This window comes from Camelus ferus, chromosome X (genome assembly GCF_009834535.1).
Source record: "Camelus ferus isolate YT-003-E chromosome X, BCGSAC_Cfer_1.0, whole genome shotgun sequence".
In the NCBI taxonomy this organism is placed as follows: Eukaryota; Metazoa; Chordata; class Mammalia; order Artiodactyla; family Camelidae; genus Camelus; species Camelus ferus.
Genome location: NC_045732.1, coordinates 44111767 through 44132339, shown reverse-complemented (window position 1 = coordinate 44132339; position 20573 = coordinate 44111767). Strand labels below are relative to the sequence as shown.

Here is a 20573-nt window from a genome sequence, read left to right as displayed (position 1 = left end):
ACCCAAAGTTAGCAGAAAGAAGGAAATAATAAATATCAGAGCAGAACTAAATCAAATAGATTTTAAAAATTATAAAAAGTCAACAAAGCTAGAGGTAATTTTTAAAAAATGAATAAAATTGACAAACCCTCAGCTAGAGTAAAGAAAAAAAAGTAGAGAGGACTCAAATAAAGTCAGAAATGAAAGAGAAGACATTACAAAAGATGCCTTAGAAATAAAAAGGAACATAAGGAACTATTATAAACAAACTAGATAACCTAGAAATTGATACATTCCTAGAAACAAACTACTAAAATTGAATCAGAAAGAAATAGAAAGCCTGAACAGACCAATAACTAATAGGGAGATTGAATCAGTAATCAAAAATCTCCCCAGAAAAGAAAAGTCCAGGACCTGATGGCTTCATGTGTGAATTCTACCAAGCATTCAAAGAATTAATACCAATTCTTCTTAAACTCTTCCAGAAAATAAAAAACAAGAGAATACTTCCAAATTAATTTTATAAGGCCAGCATCACTCTGTTACCAAAACCAGGCAATGATACTAAAAGAAAAGAAAGCTGCAGACCAGTATCCCTGATGAACATAGATGCAAAAATCCTTGATAAAATACTAGCAAACTGAATTAAATAGCACATTAAAAGGATTGTACACTATAACCAAGAGGAATTTACCCCAGGGGTGCAAAAATGGTTCAATATACATAAATCAAACAATATATAGATTTCAATATATTGAAATCAAACAATATACATAATCAAACATGGTCATCTCAATAGATGGAGAAAAAGCTTTTGACAAAGCTCAGTGCCCATACTTCATTAAACTTCAACAAAATAGGTACAGAAAGATCTTACCTCAACACAATAAAGGTCATATATGAAAAGCATATAGATAACATCATAACTGATGAGAAAAAACTGAAAAGCTTGCCCTCTAAGATCTGGTACAATGCAAAGATGCCTACTCTCACCACTTCTTTTCAACATAGTGCTAGAAACCCTAGCCAGAGCAATTGGGCAAAAAAAGAAATAAAAGGTACTCAAATTAGAAAGGGAGAAACAAAACTGTCTCTGTATACGACATGGTCATATATGTGGAAAAACCTAAAGATGCAATAAAGTTTTTGTTAGAACTAACAAACAAATTCAGTAAAGTTGAAGGATACAAAATCAGCATGCAAAAAGTCTCTTGGGTTTCTATACACAAGCAATGAACTATTCAAAAGAAAAATTAAGAAAATAAGCCCATTCCCAATAGTAAGAAAAAAAAATAAAATACTTAGGAATACACTTAACCAAAGAAGGGAAAGACTTGTACACTGAAAATTACAAAATATTGATGAAGGAAAGTAAAGAAGACATACATAAATGGAGAGACATCCCATGTCCATGGATTAAGAATTAATATTGCTAAAATAGCCATACTACCCAAAGTGATCTACAGATTTAATGCAGTCTCAATCCCAATCCCAATCCCAATGGCATTCCTTACAGAAATAGAAAGAGCAATCCTAGATTTCATATGGAACCACAAACAACCCCAAATAGCCAAAGCAATCTTGAGCAAGAAGAGCAAAGTGGAGACATCACACTTCCTGATATCAACATATATTACAAACCTATAGTAATCAAAACAGTATTTTACTGGCATAAAAAGACATATAGACCAATGGAACAAAATAGACAGCACAAAAAGAAAACCATGCTTCTACAGTCAACTGATTTTGAGAAGGGTTCTAAGAACACAAAATTGGGAATGATAGTCTTCAATAAATGGTGTTGGAAAAATTAGATACTGATACACAGGAGAATGATATTAGACCATTATCTCACACCATATACAGAAATCAACTAAAGCTTCAATGTAAGACCTAGAACTATAAAACTGCTAGAAGAAATCAGAGAAAAGCCTTCTTGACATTGACTGGGGCAATGATTTCTTGGCCATGATACCAAAAGCATAAGCAACAAAAGCAAAAATAAACAAATGGGATTACATCAAATTAAAAGTCTACTGCACAGCAAAGGAAACAATCAACTGAGTGAAAAGGCAACCTAGGAATGGGAGAAAATATTTGCAAACCATATATATCTGACATGGGGTTAATATCCAAAATATATAAGGAACACCTACAACTCAACAGCCAAAAACCCCAAATAATCTGATTTTAAAAGGAGCAAAGGACTTGTATTGACATTTTTCAAAAGAAGACATAAAAATGGCTAAAAAAAAATACTATGGCCAGCCCTTTGTAAACAGTTGTAATAAGCTGGGCCCACATTAGAAAAGGAAAGCTACTGGAAGCTGGTTGAATGCCTGAGAAATAGATAAACAACAAGTTTATACTGGATAGCACAGGGAACTATAATCAATATCTTGTAGTAACCTATAATGAAAAAGAATATGAAGACAAGTGGATGTGTGTATATGTATGACTGAAACATACTGTATACTAGAAATTGACACAACATTGTAAACTGACTATAATTCAATAAAAAAATTTTTAATTAAAGAAATGGCTAACAAGTTAAGTGGTCAACATCATTAATCATTAGGGAAATGCAAATCAAAACCAGTGAGATAGTACCTCACCTTTGTTAGAATGGCTATTATCAAAAGTCAAGAGATGAAAAGTGCTGGCAAGGATGTAGAGAAAAGAGAAACCTTGGGCACTTTTGGTGGGAGTATAAATTTGTACAGCCATTATGGAAAGTAGTATTAGGTTTCTCAAAATATTAAAAATATAACTACCTTTTGGTCCAGCAATTCCACTTCTGGGTATATATCCAAAGGAAATAAAATCAGGATCTCAAAGAGATATCAGCACTCCCATTTTTATTTCAACATTATTCACAATAGCCAAGATATGGAAACAATCTAAATGTTTAATTTAGGATTTAAATTAGTGGATTTATGGATTAAATCAATGGATTAATTGATAAAGAAAATGTGGTATACATGTATACAATGGAATATTGTTCAGCTTTAAAAAAAGAAGGAAATCTTGCCAGTTGCAACAACATGGATGAACCTAGAGGACACTGTGCTAAATTAAATAAGCCAGACACAGACAATACTACATGTTATCATTTATATATGGAATCTAAAACAGTTAAACTCACAGAAGCAGAGAGTAGAATGGTGGTTACCAAGTGCTGAGGATAGGGAGAAATGGGGACATGTTGGTTAAGGGGTACAAAGTGTCAGTTATGCAGGATGAATAAGTTTTGGATATCTAATGTACAATAATGTGACCATAAGTAGCGATCATTTATTTTATACTAAAATTTGCTAAATGGAAAGATTGTAAGTGCTCTCAACACAAAAAGAAAAAAGAAGGAAAGGAAGTAGTAACATTCTGAGGTGGTATGTTAATTAACTGGATTCGTGGTGATTATTTCACAGTATATATGTATCTCAAATCATTAAATATATACAATTTTAATTGTCAGACATACCTTAATTATTTACATTCACTTTTTTCATTTATGTACTTATTTATTTTTTATTTTATTGAGTTATAGTCAGTTTACAATGTTATATAAATTTCTGGTATACAACACAATTTTTCAGTCATATATAAATATACATATATTCATTTTCATATTATTTTTCACCATGAAGTACTACAAGATCTTATATATATTTCCCTGTGCCATGCAGTATAAACTTGTTTATCTATTCTATATATAGCTGTCAGTATCTACAAATCTCGAACTCCCAGTCTGTCCCTTCCCACCCCCCTCTCCCCTGGCAACCACAAGTTTGTATTCTATGTCTGTGAGTCTGTTTCTGTTTTATATTTAAGTTCATTTGTCTTCTTCTTTTTTAAGATTCCACATATGAGCAATCTCATATGGTATTTTTCTTTCTCTTTCTGGCTTACTTCACTTAGAATGACATTCTCCAGGGATATCCACGTTGCTGCAAATGGCATTTTTATGGCTGAATAGTATTCCATTGTAAAAATGTACCACAACTTCTACATTCACTTAAAAAAAAAAAGAAAATTAGTTTTTCTGGTGGGTAGACTAGATGAACACCAACATTCCTTTCAACTTGAAAAGCTTATCATTCTAAGATTTCATTAAGCAGGTAAGAAAACTGAACCTCAGAGGAGATCAGCTGCCTTGCCTAAAATCACATAGTTGATTGTGGCAGAACTGAGATCTTAGATCTCCTAATTCTTAATCCATACTCTTGGAAGGGCATCTTAAATTTTGCCTAATTAATTATCTCCTTTATTTCCTCTAGTCCCCACCCCTTGTGATTATGGGGTAGTCTGATAGACAACTAAGTGATACTAAGCCAGACAACTAGGTTGTATAGATCAACAAATAGATTAAAGTTGGCTAAATGACTGTCTAGCTCATATATGGTGTCTCTATGGCTAGTGGTTTGCTCAGGATGAACACAGTTTACATTTATTGTCCCAGCATAATTACATATTAAAACTTCCCCCTTTCACTCTTCAGAGTGTCCTGATTTGGGTGATATGATCACCCCACCAATGGCCAACCTGGAAGGCCCTAACATTCTGTAGTTTCCAAAGCCTTGGTATAACAAAGAAGTTGAGTTCAAGTTACAGCCCAAACCACCAATTTTGTTTTATCTAAGCACAAGCCATCCTAAACAAGATTCTTTTAAGGAAAGACGTCTTTAGAAAATTTTGTGCTTTGTGGGGTGATTCATTTGAGACTTTTGTGCACTTTGCAAATACTTAATATTATTAAGTCCTCACATTTGGATTTTGCTTTAGAATTTACAGAACACCTGGACAAACAAGATCTCCTTTAACCAATAAACAAATAATTATTGTACCTATCTGGGTTCTAGATTATGCTAAAGGGGATTCAGGAGATGGAGATAGCCTTAGCTGCCCTAAAACAGTAAAGAATTTGATTGGAGTGATGGTCTCTGCATGAATGTATTCCCTTAAGTATTTTAGAGAGGATAAAAATCAAACACAAAACCCAACAACCACACATTGAAAGCCGTTAAGTCAGACTGCCTTCCTCAGCATTTGGAGAACCAGGGTTTGTATACATGAGTTTTTCATCTGTCTTCAAAGTGGATTGTTAATCTGTGTCAACTATTAGAAAGGTAATATCATACTGTGTTAATCTCCTAGGACCACCATAACAAATCTGCAAACTGGGTGAATTAAAACAATCGAAAACTTATTCTCTCACAGTTCTGGAGTCCAAATCAGTGTGTCAGCAGGGCTGTGCTCTTTCTCTCTCTAAAGGCTGTAGAGTAAAATCCTTCTTTGCCTCTTCTTAGCTTCTGGTGATTACAGACATTCTTTGGCATTCCTTGGCTTGTAGACACATCACTCCAGTCTCTGCCTCTATCATCACATGGTGTTCTCTCCTATGTCTGTGTTCAAATATCCCTCTTCTTATAAGTCACTGGATTAGTGCCTACTCTAATCACTAATGAACTCATCTTAAGTTAATTACATATATAAAGATCTTATTTTCAAATAAGGTCACATTCCCAGGTACCATGTACTTAAACATATTTTGACAGGAGACACTCACCCAGCGTTGTATGCATCAAAGTTTCCTTGTACATGCACATAAGGAATATAAATCCCATCTCTTCCATGGCTAAACCAAAACAATGTCCATTTTTATATATTCTTTTATATTCTGTAGCTAATTGGACCATGAAATTCAGTATTCTACCAGGCAGAGTTCTTCATTTCTTCCACATGTCCTGTAGAATCTTGAACATTCAAGGAGAGCTCACTTGTCACTCTATACTGTTTAAGAAGTTGTCTCCTATAGTAGACTATGAGCTCCTTGAGGACAAGAACTATGGGGTCATTCATCTCTGTATCTGTAGTGCCTAGCTTCATAGATGACACAAAGTAGCTATTAGTAATTATGGGAGAAGAGAAGCAGGTTGGAGGGAAGGAAGGTATTCATAGAGTTATGATCTAGTGGTTTATGACATAGAAAGAGGCTGGAAGCTCACTATGCCAAAGCCAAGATCATGTCACTTCTTCAGGACTCTCTCCTCTCTACTCTGGTCTTCATAGAACTTTGCCACAGTCTCAGTATGCAAAATATAATACAATCACAAAGTGATACCATACCAGGTGAACCTTTAGCTCTTAAAAGTAGCTTTTCCTTCCAGAATCTTCCTAGTCAGTCCAACAGTAGCTTAGCACATAAAAAGCATGCCAGAGGGGGAAGGAGGGGTCAGAGAGTACCATGTGCAGGCTATGTTTTAGATGACTAATCCCTATAAATTGATCAAGGTTGAACACTAAATGTGCCAGAGCCCTCAATAGCTCAAATGCTCACGCTCTCTCTCTCTCTAACGGACCATTATCAACTGGTATCAGAGAGAATATATAGTTCATTTTAAAGTCTTATGCCTTTACACACCCAATCGATTATAGTGTCAAAAATAAAAAATCTGAATGTATACACCTATGTCTACATTCCAGAGGGAGGCAGAGAAGGAAGAGATCTGACATTGACAGGAATTAGAGAAAAGTTGGAAGTGTCCCATGGAACACATGCCCAGAACAAATATGGGAGTTTTTGGTGCCCACCCCTCCCCTTCTTCTTTAATCCCCAAACTAGTTGCTGGCATATCCCATGCCTGCCCCACAGCCATGAGAGTCAGGCTGTGAGAAACAAATACAGCATTCACAGGCAGGTTAATAGTAAATGTCAAATTCAATACCATAAAAGAGGACACCAAACAGAACACCCTTCCATGGTGGCCAAGACTTTGACTTGTTCATCACTATATCCCAAGTGCCTTGAAAAGTGTCAAGCATGGAGTAGTGATTCAGTAAATATTTAATGAATTTTGAATGAATCAAATTTATTAATCAGGAAACTGCTATAGGCAGTCAGAGCATGGTAGTCAGAAAAGAATGCTTGGGCCAGAAGATTCTGAAATGAAACTCTTGTCCCAGCAATGCAATGCTCTTCTTACCTGGCAGTGGTAGGGCCAGGAAGAGTCATATATATCTCCAGGAGTGAGCAAAAGCCTAACGAGCATTCCTTAGGCCAGAGTCAGAGCCCTGCCTCTTCCCTTTCTTGCCTGGCTAAAGGACTTAGATATCACTGAATGTCCAACTTACCACTTCCTTTTGCTGACTACTCAAAGAGAGCCAAGGCCAAGGCTAACAGAACTAATTTTGCTTAGGCTAAACCAGTGCAATGGTTTAGCCAAGCAGAATAAAGATCATCACTCCTGCCTTTAGTTCCTATTCCAGCTACTCGCCCCCATTCTTTTTCACTCTCCAAAACCACTGGGGGAAAAAATGGAGGTGGGAGATTTTTAGGTATCAGCTCCAACTTTCATCTTCCTCTTCCCATGCTCTGACACCTTCTATAGCTGGCCATTTCAGCATTAGCAGCAGAATTTCTGGCCTCCCCTAATCCACCTCTGTCATTAACTCTCTATTCTTTCTTTTCTTTGATCTATTTTAGATACCTGCAGCAGAAAACAACCCTTTCCTTGTTGGAATGCACTATTGGTACTCCAGCCACAGTCCCCGCACCCAGCACTGCAATGTTTGTCGGGGGAGCATTCCTGCCTTATCAAGAAATGTTATCATCTGTGAAGGTACCTTTCTGATTCCTTTAGGAAGTGGAGCTCAGTGGGTGGAGATAGGGATGAAGGAACTTGTGTGGCTTTAGAATCACTGACTCACCCTAGGTCACTGACTCTAGTGTAAGGTTAACCCTAACACTTAACAGACTGAGGAAAGGAGTTAGAAGGAAACTGGCATGAGGAGGAATTATCATATATCAAAATGGAGGGTTGGGTCTGGGAGGATTGGACAATACGGTCACAGGGCTGGGAAAACAGAAATCACCTCATTCTTACCATTAATTTCCATTCAAGTCAGATAGTAGAAAATTTAACCAGGAAGGATAAAAGGAAACTGAATTATATGGAGAATAGGACTTTAGAGTTAGGTCACTTCTACTTAGATGCATCTAGGTTCTAACTTTTAGAACAGCTTAGGGAAATAAATTAGAATCTTCATTGTCACCAGATTCACATCCACTGTTTTTCTTCCTCTTTTTACAGTGTGCAAAGTGAAGTCCCACAGATTATGTGCTTTGAGAGCAAGCAAAGATTGCAAATGGAATACGTTATCTATCACTGATGACCTCCTCATGCCAGCAGATGAAGTGGTAAGTACCAGCCATGCTTTCTCATAGTCACCTTTTCCATCTCCCCTTCAGCCAGGACACAAAGGGGAAGGAAGACATCTTCCTCTTTCTAGGCAACCTAAGTAGGCTTCTTCCCCAGGCTCATGATCCAAACAATCTAGAAGAAGGAAAGCTGCCTCCAACTCCCACCTGTCATTGGTCACTAGCATTGGAGTTAGGAGGGCAGGATGATGTAAAAATTCCTTGGGGTTACCTAGTATCCTCTATGGGGTTATCCCAGCTGGGCCTTCCTCTTCTTATATCACTAACTTCTATCTTTTGTCTCTTTTTACCCTTCAGAAAACTATGCCCCATCAATGGGTAGAAGGAAACATATCTGTCAGTTCTCAGTGCGCAGTCTGTCATGAGAACTGTGGCAGTTATCAGAGACTTCAAGATTTCCGGTGTCTCTGGTGTCATTCTACGGTAAGACTCTTCCCATTTCCTTGATACTTAGAGAACTTGACTTCTAGAGAAGGGGTTGGGTTGAAGTTTGATTGCGCATACACATAGATAGAAATCTCAGAGACCCTTACCCAAAAACAGATTATACAGATTCCATAGTATAGATCTCAGTATCCTGCCTTTCCAGAATTGGCTGTGGAGTCTTTGAGATGAAGACTTAATGCTCCCTCTTATCTTTGATGGGTCTCAAATGGTGAGGCCTACTTGCAAATGGGAAAAGCTGAACTCTCTTACAATAGTATGGACAATTAAAAAAATAAGTTCTGAGTCTGCCCTTATGAAAACTTCTTCCCTCATTCACTATTTCCTAGGAAATTATAATCGTTAATTAATTGTGGTTAATAATATTACCACATTTTTATTGCCACTATGTATTGAGTGTTTTATATACATGATCTCATTTAATCCTTACAACAATCCTAAACCAGCCCTCACTGTCCCCATTTACAGAAGAGGAAAGTGAGGTTCAGAAAAGTAAAGTGATTTGCTCAAGGTCATGCAGCCAGTAAATAAGAGTCTTGATTCATACATAATTCTGCAAAAACTGTGCTCTAAACTGCAATATTACCATGCCTCTAAACCAGTGGTTCTCAACTGGGTTTATTTTTGCCCATCTCCCCAGGAGACATTTGACAACACCTGGAGACTTTTTTTTTATCCAATTCTGATGGAATGTTTTTTAATTTATTGAGGTATAGTTGATTTATAATGTGTAAGTTTCAGGTATACAACATATGATTCACAATTTTTAAAAATTATACCCCATTTATATATATTATAAAATATTGGCCATATTCCTGGTGCTGTAAAATATATCCTTGTAGCTTATTTGTTTAATACATAATACTTTGTGCTTCTTAATCCCCTACCCCTATCTTACCCCTCCCCCTTCCTTCTCCCCACTGGTAACCACTAGTTTGTTCTCTAGATCTGTGAGTCTGTTTCTTTTTTGTTATATTCACTACTTTGTTGTATTTTTTAGATTCTACATATAAGTAAAATCATACAGTATTTGTCTTTCTCTGTCTGGCTTACTTCACTAAAAATAATACCCTTCAGGTCTATCCATGTTGTTGCAAATAGCAAATTTTTGGTCTTTTTTATGGCTGAGTAGTATTCTATTGTACATATATACCACTTGTTCTTTATCCTTTCGTCTGTTGATGGACACTTAGGTTGCTTCCATATCTTTGCTATTATAAAGAATGCTGCTATAAACATTGGGGTGCATGTATTTTTCTGGATTAGTGTTTTTATTTTCTTCCAATATATACCCAGGAGTAGAATTGCTGGACCATATGGTAGTTCTCATTTTAGTTTTTTGAGGAATCTCCATATTGTAGTGTACAAGGGTTCGCTTTTCTCTACATCCTTGCCAACATTTGTTATTTGTAGACTTTTTGATCATAGCCGTTATGACAAGTGTGAGGTGATATCTCATTGTGGTTTTGATTTGCATTTCTCTGATGATTATTGATGTTGAGAATCTTTTCATGTGCCTGTTGGCCATCTGTATGTCTCTTTTGGTCAAATGTGTACTCAAGTCTTCTCCCCATTTTTTGATTGGGTTGTTTGTTTTTCAATATTGAGTTATATGAGCTATTTTTTGGATATTAACCCCTTATTGGTCCTATTTTTGCGAATATTTTCTCCCATTCTATAGGTTGTTTTTTCATTTTATTGATGATATCCTTTGATATGCAAAAGTATTTAAGTTTACCTAGGTCCTATTTGTTTATTTTTGCTTTTATTTCTTTGCCTTAAGAGACAGATCCAAAAAATATTGCTATGGCTTATGTCAAAGTGTTCTGCCTATGTTTTCTTCTAGGTTTATTGTTTCAGGTCTTACATTTAGATCTTTAATTCGTTTTGAGTTTATTCTTGTATGTGGTGAGGGAAAATGTTCTAATTTCATAGTTTTACATGTGGCTATCCAGTTTTCCCAGCACCACTTATTGAAGAGACTGTCTTTTCTCCATTGTATATTCTTTCCTCCTTTGTTGTAGATTAATTGACCATAAGTGTGGGGGCTTATTTCTGAGTTCTCTATTCTGTTCCATTGACCTATGTGTCTGTTTTAGTGCCAGTACAATACTGTTTTGATTACTGTAGTTTGTAGTATAGTCTGAAGTCAGGGAGTGTGATACCTCCAGCTCTTCTTTCTCAAGATTGTTTTGGCTATTCAGTGTCTTTTCTGTTTCCATACAAATTTTGAAATTACTTGTTCTAGTTCTGTAAAAACACCATTGGTATTTTGATTAAGATTGCATTGAATCTGTAGGTTGCCTTCAGTAATATGGTCATTTTGACAATATTAATTTTTCCAGTCCATGTAAAAGGTATATCTTTCCATGTGTTTTTGTCATCTTTCATCAGTATCTTATAGTTTTCTGAGTACTGGTCTTTTACTTCCTTAGGTAAGTTTATTCATAGGTATTTTATTCTTTTGGATGTGATTGTAAATGAGATTCTTCCCTTAATTTCTCTTTCTGATATTTCACTGTAAGTGTATAGAAATGCAACTGATTTCTGTATCTTAATTTTGTATCCTGGAACTTTACTGAATTAATTCATGAGCTCTAGTAGGTTTTTGGTGGTGTCTTTAGAGTTTTCTATGTACAGTATCATTTCATCTGCAAACAGGAACAGTTTTACTTCTTCCATTCCAATTTGGATTTCTTTTATTTCTTTTTCTTGGCTGATTGCTGAGGCTGGAACTTCCAATACTGTCTTGAATAAAAGTGGTGAGGCTGTCATCATTGTCTTTTTCCTGATCTTTGAGGAAATGCTTTCAACATTTCACCACCATTGAGCATGATATTAGCTGTGGGATTATCATATACAGCTTTTATTATGTTGAGGTATGTTCCCTCTATACCCACTTTCTGGAGAGTTTTTGTCACAAGTGGATATCAAATTTTGTCAAAAGGTTTTTCTGCATCTCCTCAGATGACCATATGGTTTTTATTCTTCAATTTGTTACTATATCACATTAATTGATTTACAGATACTGAACCATCCTTGCATCTTTGAGATTAAATACCACTTGATCATGGTGTATGATCTTTTTGATGTACTGTTAGATTGCTAATATTTTGTTGAGAATTTTTGGATCTATGTTAATCAGTGATACTGGCCTGTAATTTTCTTTCTGTGTGTTATCTGTGTCTGGTTTTCATATCAGGGTGATGCTGGTCTCATAGAATGAGTTCAGAAATGTTCCTTCCTCTGCAGTTTTTTGGAATAGTTGGAAGATAGGTGTTAACTCTTCTTTAAATGTTTGGTAGAATTCACCTATGAAGCCATCTGGTCCTGGATTTTTGTTTGTTAGAAGTTGTTTTATTACAGATTCAATTTCCTTACTGGTAATTGGTCTTCATATTTTCTATTTCTTCCTTGTACAGTCTTAGGAGATGGTACCATTTCTAGGAATTTGTCCATTTCTTCTATGTTGTCAATTTTATTGGCTCATAATTCATAGTAATCCCTCATGATCCCTTACATTTCTGTGGTATCAATTGTACCTTCTTTTTTTATCTCTGATTTTATTCATTTGGGCCCTCTCTTTTTCTTGATGAATCTGGCTGAGAGTTTATCTATTTTGTTTATCTTTTCAAAGAACTAACTCTGTTTCCTTGATCTTTTCTATTGCATTTTAGTCTCTATTTCATTTAGTTCTGCTCTGTTCTTCATGAATTTTTCTCTACTAATTTTGGGTTCTTTGTTGATCTTTACGATCATTACCCTGAACTCTTTTGCAGGTAGATTGCCTGTCTCCACTTCACTTAGTTCTTCTGGGATTTTATCTTGTTCCCTTGTTTGGAACATGTTTCTCTGTTGTCTCATTTTGCCTAAGTTTCTGTTGGTGTTTTTATGCTTCTGGTAGGTTGGTTATGTTTCCAGATCTTGGAGAAGTGATATTTTGTGGGAGAAATGCTATATGTCCCAGCAGTGCACTCCTCTCTTGTTACCAGAGCTAAATGCTCTAGGTGTGCACCCTATGTGGGCTGCATGTGTCCTTCTGTTGTGGTGTGCTGACTACTGTGGGTGGTCTGGTAGGCATGGCCAGCCCCTAGTCTGGATGGTTGCCAGGTCCTGCATTGTTCAGAGGCTGCTAACTGCTGGTTAGTGAGGCTGGGTCACTAGGCTGCTGGCTGTGAAACACCAAGGGGCCTCAGGGATAGTGCTGGCTCACTAGTGGATGGATTCAGGGTCCAAGAGATCCCAGGGCTGGGGCTCACCCACTGGTGGTTGAAGCCAGGTCCTCAAGCTAGTGGAGGCCCACTGGCCAGCAGAGCCATTTCCTATGGTCTGGCTTCAGAGCCCAGGGCTCCCAGAGCTCATATCAGACTGCTGGTGAGTGGAACCAGTTCCTGCCACAGCTGACTGCATGGTCTGGGGTGTCCTGAAGCTTGTGTTGGCCTACTGGTGGGTGGGGCCAGGGATGGTGCTGGCCTGCTGTTGGGTGGGCTGGGTCTGCAGGCTATGGGGCTGCAGTTGTCTTGTGACTGGTGTCCAACCACTCATGAATGAGGCTGGTACTTAGACTAGATGAGGCTCACTAGTGAGTGGGGCTGTGGCCCAGCCAGTCCCAGGCAGGTGCTGGCCTGCTGGTGGGTGAGCTTTGTCTTCAGGCTGCAAGGCTCTTGTTGTCCTAGGGTTGATGTCTGTCCACTGGTGAGTAAGGCTGATCCCTAGGCTAGAGCAGGCTGGCTGATAGGTGGGGCCATGGATTCTGGGGCTTGTGCCTGCCCACTAGTAAGTGGAGCTGGGTCCCAAGTCTCTGGCTGCAGAACCCTGGGGGTCCCAGGTCTAGTACACACTTGTGTGGGGGGATGGGTCCTGGGACCTCTGGTAGGCAAGGACTTGTTTAGAGATGGCTGTGGGCTCAGAGGATCTTGAGGCAGCATGTCTACTGATGCATGGGGCTTGGCCTGAGTCATCCCAGCACTGGTGCCTATAGGCTGTTGGGCATTGGCAGGACTGGGTCCTGAGGCTAATAAGCTTGAGGGATGATTCCAAAATGGCACTTGCCAACTTTAGTGTCCACATGGTAGTGTGAGCTCCCAAACATGGCTTCCACTTGTGTCTGTGTCCTCAGGGTGAGCTACAGTTGCCTCCTGCCTCTCTGAGAGACTCTCCAAGATCAGCAGGTGGGTCTGACACAGGCTCCTTTCAAATCACTGCTTCTGCCCTATGTCCTGGAGAATGTGAAGTTTTGTGTATGCCCTTTAAGACTGGACTCTATTTCTCACAGCCCTCTGGGACTCCTGAAAGTAAGCCCCACTGACCTTCAAAGGCAAACATTCAGAAGTGGGCTGTCTTCCTGGTGCAAGACCCTCGGGCTGGGGAGCTGGATATGGGGCCTCTTTTCTTGGGGAGAACCTCTGCAATTGTAATAATTCTCCTATTTGTGGGTCACCCACCATGGGGTTTGGGACTAGGCTATTCTACCCCTCCTACCCATCTCGTTGTTCCTTCTTTACATCTTTAGTTGTAGATCTTTTCTGCTAAGTTCTGGTCTTTTTCATCAATGGTTGTTCTGTAAGTAGTTGTAATTTTGGTGTGCCAGTGAGAAGAGGTGAGCTCAGGGTCTTTCTACCCTGCCATCTTGGTCAATCTCCCTGTCTAGAAACAATTTTGACTATTACAACTCAGGGGCAAGGGTGTGCTGCAGGCTTCTGGGATTCTACTAAACTTCCTACAGTACACAGGACAGCACAAAGAACTATTTAGCCCAAAATATCAGTAGGTGATGATGTTAAGAAACCCTGATCTAGACTTTCTAGCCTTTTAGATGATTCCTAAAGCTGATTATTCTAGACAAGAAGAAACTAAGTATGGACTTCTTCTTAAAAGGTTCCTTTTCCCTCTGCCTTGCTCCCACCAATGGGCATTATCTTTGTGCTCTCCTTCTTTGCTCAAGCTCACCAGTATCTCCTGGAAAGGAGCTTGTACCTTCATCAGGTGCCCCCAGGGGACACCTCTAGATCACCTGGATCTGATGGCCTGCAGGGCTTATGCCCATGGGTTCCAAAGAACTCTAATAAATGAAGAAAGAGAAAGAGTTCTTACAGCTGTCACCTCCAGGGCACAGCAAGAAGCAACAGTCTGAAGAGCCCAGTTTTTCTGCAAAAGAGGTCTATTAGCTTATCTTCATAGTTTCAGCCTGAGGAGCAGGTTTTTAATTGAACATACATCTAAGGGCCAACTCTAATCCTTTCCAGAGACCTCAGAAGGTAGGTGCTATTTCATGCTCTCCTTCTACTATGACCCAGTGTGCCAGTGTCTCCTGGAGGGGCACTGTTGCACAAGTCTTGTGCCCAGTATTTTGCAGTTGCTGCCCAGGAAACACCCTTTCATCTCCTGGCTATGGTGGCCATCAGGGCTTGTATTTTGGGGTCCCATGGGACTATAACAGAGAGACAGTTCTTGGCCAACAACCACCCCAAGGGCACAGCACACAGAGTAACCTAAACCACAACCTCAGTCTTTCTGTGAAAGAGGCCCATTTGCTTTTCCCAGAGCTTTGGCCTGAAGGCCAGGCCTCTGATTTGACACACATCTAAAGGCCTACTGAGATGCTCTCTGAGGACAGAGGCTGGCAGATGCCATCTTTGTGCTCTCCCTCTGACTTGCAACATTTCACAGACATCTACTAGAAAGGATCATGTACATTCATCTTACATCCCAGTTTCTGTAACTGCCATGCAGTGGCCATCTCTAGGTCACCTAACTATGACAACCAGTGGGACGTACAGATTCATTCCCATAGAACTGTATATATTTGCACACTCTAAAAGATGCAGCCTGAGGGTCCAGCTACTAATCAGCCTGAATCTAGGTACTGATTGAGATCCACCCTTTGGGACCCTGAGGTCTTGGGTACCCTCAACTACTGGGAGCCACTAAAAAAATAGCTTGCTTGAACAATCACAAAACTTGAGAAAAAACCAAGAACTAGGGCAGGGTTTAATGACAGATTCATCCCCTCCATGAGGCCATTCCCTCAAGATTGGGAGAGGTGGCTGTTTTATCTAATGCTAAAAAACCAAGCTCTCTCTTTCTGGACCTGGCTAAGGAGGGGGCCCCATCATGGGAATTGACATCCTCCACAACAAGGAATGAAAGATTTGGTGCAAGGACCCCAAGAGCCAGGACATCTACCTAAGGCTATTGGTCAAGCTGTACAGGTTTCTGGCCAAACAAACCAACTCCACCTTCAATTAAGTTGTGCTGAAGAGACTGTTCATGTGTCACACCAACTGGCCACCTCTGTCCCTTTCTCGGATGATCCAGAAGATGAAGCTTCCTGGTTGGGAAGGCAGAACAGCTGTGGTTGTGGGGACCATAACTGATGATGTGCATGTCCAAGAGGTACCCAAGCTGAGGATGTGTGCCCTGTGAGTGGGCAGCCATGCCCAGAACCGCATCCTCAAGGCTGGGGGCAAGATCCTTACCTTACCTATACAGGCATTTTGGAAAGGCCCCAGGAACTCCACACAGCCATACCAAACCCTATGTACCCTACAAGGGCCAGAAGTTCAAGCCAGAGGGCAATGCACAAGCTGCAGCTACAAAAACTAACCCCAGATCCTGCCTTGTTATTAAAAAGATTTTGGATGCTGGGAAAAAAAAAAAAACACAAAGTCAAGAACAATGAAGAAACAGAGTAATATGTTCCAGTTGAAAGACTAAAATAAAACCTTAGACAAAGCCCATAATGAAACAGAGGTAAGTGATTCACCTGCTAAATAGTTCAAAATCATGGTCATAAAAATGCTTACTGTGATGAGGAGAAGAATGGATGAACACAGTGAGAACTTCAACAAAGAGAAAGAAATTATAGAAAGTACCAAACAGAAGTCACAAAGCTGAAGAATACAATACCAGAAGTGAAAAATGCACTAGAGAAGTTCAATAGCAAACTAGATGAAGCATTCAAAAAGATAAGAAAATTGAAAGACAGGACAATGGAACTCATCCAGTCAGAGCAGCAAAAAGAAAAAAAACACTGAAAAAAAGTGAAGATAACTTAGGGGACTTATGGGACAACATCAAGCGGATTAACATTGACATTATAGGGGTCACAGAAGGAGAACAGAGAGAAAGGGACAGAAAAATTATTTGAAGAAATAATAGCTGAAAACGTCCCTAACCTGGGGAAGGAAACAGACATTCAAGATCCAGTTAGCCCAGAGAGTTCCAAATAAGAGGAACCCAAAGACAGCCACATGAAGATACCTTGTAATTAAAATATCTAAAGTTGAAGACAACAAGAGAATCACAAAACAAACAAGAGAAAAACAATTTGTTACATACAAGGGAATACCCATAAGACTATCAGCAGTTATTCAGCACAAATTTTTCAGACCATAAGAAAATGGCACAATATATTCAAAGTGCAGAAAGAAAAAAAACTTCCAGCCAAGAATACTCTACCAGACAAAGCTGTCCTTCAGAATTAAAAAGGAAATAAAGTCTTCCAGACAAGCAAAAGCTAAAGGAGTTCATCACAACTAGACTGGCATTACAAGAAATATTAAAGGGACTTCTATAAGCTGAAAGGAAAGGGCAGTAACATGAAAACATAGGAAAGTATAAAGCTCATTGGTAAATGTAAATATATAGTAAAATTCAGAATAATATAATGTTGTAAAGGTAGTACATTAATCACTTATAAAAAGTAGTTTAAAGGTTAAAAGATAGAAGTGGTAAAAATAACTATAACTACAATAATTTGTTAAGTGATACACAAAATAAAAATGGGTAAATTGTAAAATCAAAACATAAAAAGTTTTTATGGGGAGAGTAAAAATGTGGAGCTTTAGAAAACATTCAAACTTAAGTGGTTATCAACTTAAAATAGGCTGCTATAAATATAAGCTATTATATGTAAACCTTATGGTAATGACAAAGCACAAACCTGATGTTGATACACAAAAGATAAAGAGAAAGGAATCTAAGTATATACCATGACAGAAAATTATCAGATCACAAAGGAAGAGAGCAAGGGAAGAAGAAAGGAACAGAGGAAATACAAAACAGCCAGCAAATGATTAACAAAATGGAAATAAGTGCATCCCTATTAATAATTGTTTTAAATGTAAGTGGCCTAAATTCTCCAATCGAGAGCCATAGAGTGGCTGAATGGATAGAAAAACAAGACCCATCTATATGCTGCCTACAAGAGACTCACCTCAGATATAAGGAAACACACAGACTGAAAGTGAAAGGAGATATTTTGTGCATATTCAATCCAAAAGAAATCAAGGGCAGCTACACTTATATCAGACAAAACAGACTTTAAAATAATGAATGTAGTAAGAGACAAAAATGGGACAATCCAACAAAAGGATATAATATTTGTAAATATTTATGCATGCATCATAGGAGCACCTAAATTATAAAGTAAATACTAACAGACCTAAAAGATGAAATAGACAGCAATATATTAAGTGAAGGAGACTTTAATTTTCATTCATAGGTAGATCATCTGGAAAAATAAATAAGGAAACTGGCTTTAAATGACATGCTATATCATATGGACTTAACAGGTATATACAGAACATTTCATCCAAAAGCAGCAGAATACAAATTCTTCTCAAGCACATATGGAACATTCTCGAGGATAGGTCATATGTCAGGCCACAAACAAGTCCTGATAAATTTTAAAAGATTGAAATCATATCATCTTTTCTGACCACAATAGTATGAAACTACAAATCAATTATAGGAAGAAAACTGGAAAATTAACAAATATGCAGAGATTAAACAATATGCTACTGAACAACAAATGGGGTCAATGAAATAAAAAAGTGAAATGACAAATGAAAATGGAAAAACAACATACTAGCATATGGCATGCAACAAAACAGTTCTTATAGGGAAGTTCATAGTAATACATGCCCACATCAAGAAAGAAGAAAATTTCCAAAACAACCTAAATTTACACCTCAAGGACTAGAAAAAAGAAAATATGGAGCCCAAAGTTAATAGAAGGAAGGAAATAACAAAGATCAGAGTTGAAATAAATGCAATAGAGACTAAAGGGAAAATTGAAAAGATCAGTGAAACTAAAATAAACAAAATTGACAACTTATTAGCTAGACATACCAAGAAAATAAGGGAAAAGATTCAAATAAAATCAGAACTTAAAGAGGAGAAATTGCAACCAATATTAAAGAAATAAAGGGAAGCATTTCACAAAATTCAACATTCACTTATGATAAAAACTCTCAATAACATGAGTATAGAGGAAATATACCTCAACATGATAAAGGCAATATATGACAAGTCCACAGGTATCATCACACCCAATGGTGAAAAGCTGAAAACTTTTCCTCCCAAATCAGGAGCAAGAAAAGGATGTCCATTCTTACTACTTTTATTCAACATAGTATTGGAAGTCCTAGCCACAGAAATTAGTCAAGAAAAAGAAATAAAAAAACATCAAAAGCAAAAAGGAAGAAGTAAAACTTTTTGGAGATGACATGATGTATTTTTTCTTCAAGTTTTATATGTTTCCAATTATAATTGACATACAGCACTTTATAAGATTAAGGTGTACAGAATAATGATTACACTTACATACGTCATGACATAATTGTCAAAATAAGTTTAGTGAGCATCCATCATCTCATATAGATACAAAATTACAGAAATAGAAAAGATTATTTTCCTCATAATGAGAACACTTAGGATTTACCTTCTTAACAACATTCAGATATAACATACAGCAGTGTTAATTATATTTATCATGTGTATGTTATATCCCTAGTACTTATTTATCTTATAACTGGAAGTTTGTACCTTTTGACTGCCTTCATCCAATTCCCCCACCCCCACGTCTGGTAACCACAAATCTGATCTCTTTTTCTATGAGGTTGTTTGTTTGTTGTTTTTGAAGTATAATGACCTACAATACTATGTTATTTCCTGTTACACTACATAGTGATTCAATATTTCTATATATTTCAAAATGATCACCACAATAAGTATAGCTACAATATGTCGCTATACAAAGATGTGACATAGTTGGTGACTATATTCCCCACACCATTTCATACCCATGACTCATTTATTTTTGCAACCAGAAGTTTGTACTTCTTAATCTCCTTCACCTAATTCTTTCCTCCACCCATCACCCCTTCTTTCTGGCAACGACCTGTTTGTTCCCAATAGCTATAACTCCATTTCTGTTTTGTTATGTTTGTTCATTTGTTTTCTTTTTAGGTTCCCCATATAAGTGCAATCATTACAGTATTTGTCTTTTACTGTCTGACTTATTTCACTTAGCATAATACCCCATAGGTCCATCCATGATATCATAAATGGCAAGATTTCATTCTTTTTAATGGCTGAATAATAATCCACTGTATATCTATATCACATGTTCTTTATCTATTTATCTATGGATAGGCAACTTAGATTGCTTTCATATCTGGGATATTGTAAATAATGCTGCAGTGAACTTGGAGGTACATATGCCTTTTCGGATTAGCATTTTTGTTTTCTTCAGATAAATACCCAGGAGGGGAATGGCTGGATCATGTGGGAGTTCTATTTTTAATATTTTTAGGAATATTCATAGTGTTTTCCATAGTAGCTGCACCAATGTACATTCCCACCTACAGTGCACTGGGATTCCCTTTTCTCAACATCCTCGCAAACACCTGTTATGTGTTGTCCTTTTGATAAAAGCCATAATGATAAATGTTAGGCGATATTTCACTGTGGTGTTTACTTGCATTTACATGATGATTAGTGATGTTGAGCATATTTTCATGTTGGTGTTGGCCATCTGTATGTTTTCTTTGGAAAAATGTCTATTCAGGTCTCTTGCCCATTTTTAAATCAGAGTCTTTGTTTTTATGGTGTTGACTTGTATGAGTTCTCTGTATATTTTGGGTAT

General features: G+C 37.7%; 1 protein-coding gene and 1 pseudogene across 1 annotated transcript in view; both read left to right on the top strand.

Moving 5' to 3' along the window:
* Nucleotides 1–20573, top strand: part of DGKK (diacylglycerol kinase kappa) — a 147638-nt gene that overhangs the window by 59517 nt on the left and 67548 nt on the right. Inside the window, exons 5-7 of the mRNA XM_032475258.1 lie at nucleotides 7463–7598; nucleotides 8070–8173; nucleotides 8495–8620. Of these exons, the coding sequence (XP_032331149.1) occupies nucleotides 7463–7598; nucleotides 8070–8173; nucleotides 8495–8620 (366 nt within the window). The remainder of the gene's footprint in view (nucleotides 1–7462; nucleotides 7599–8069; nucleotides 8174–8494; nucleotides 8621–20573) is intronic.
* LOC116662182 lies at nucleotides 15635–16322 on the top strand (annotated as a pseudogene).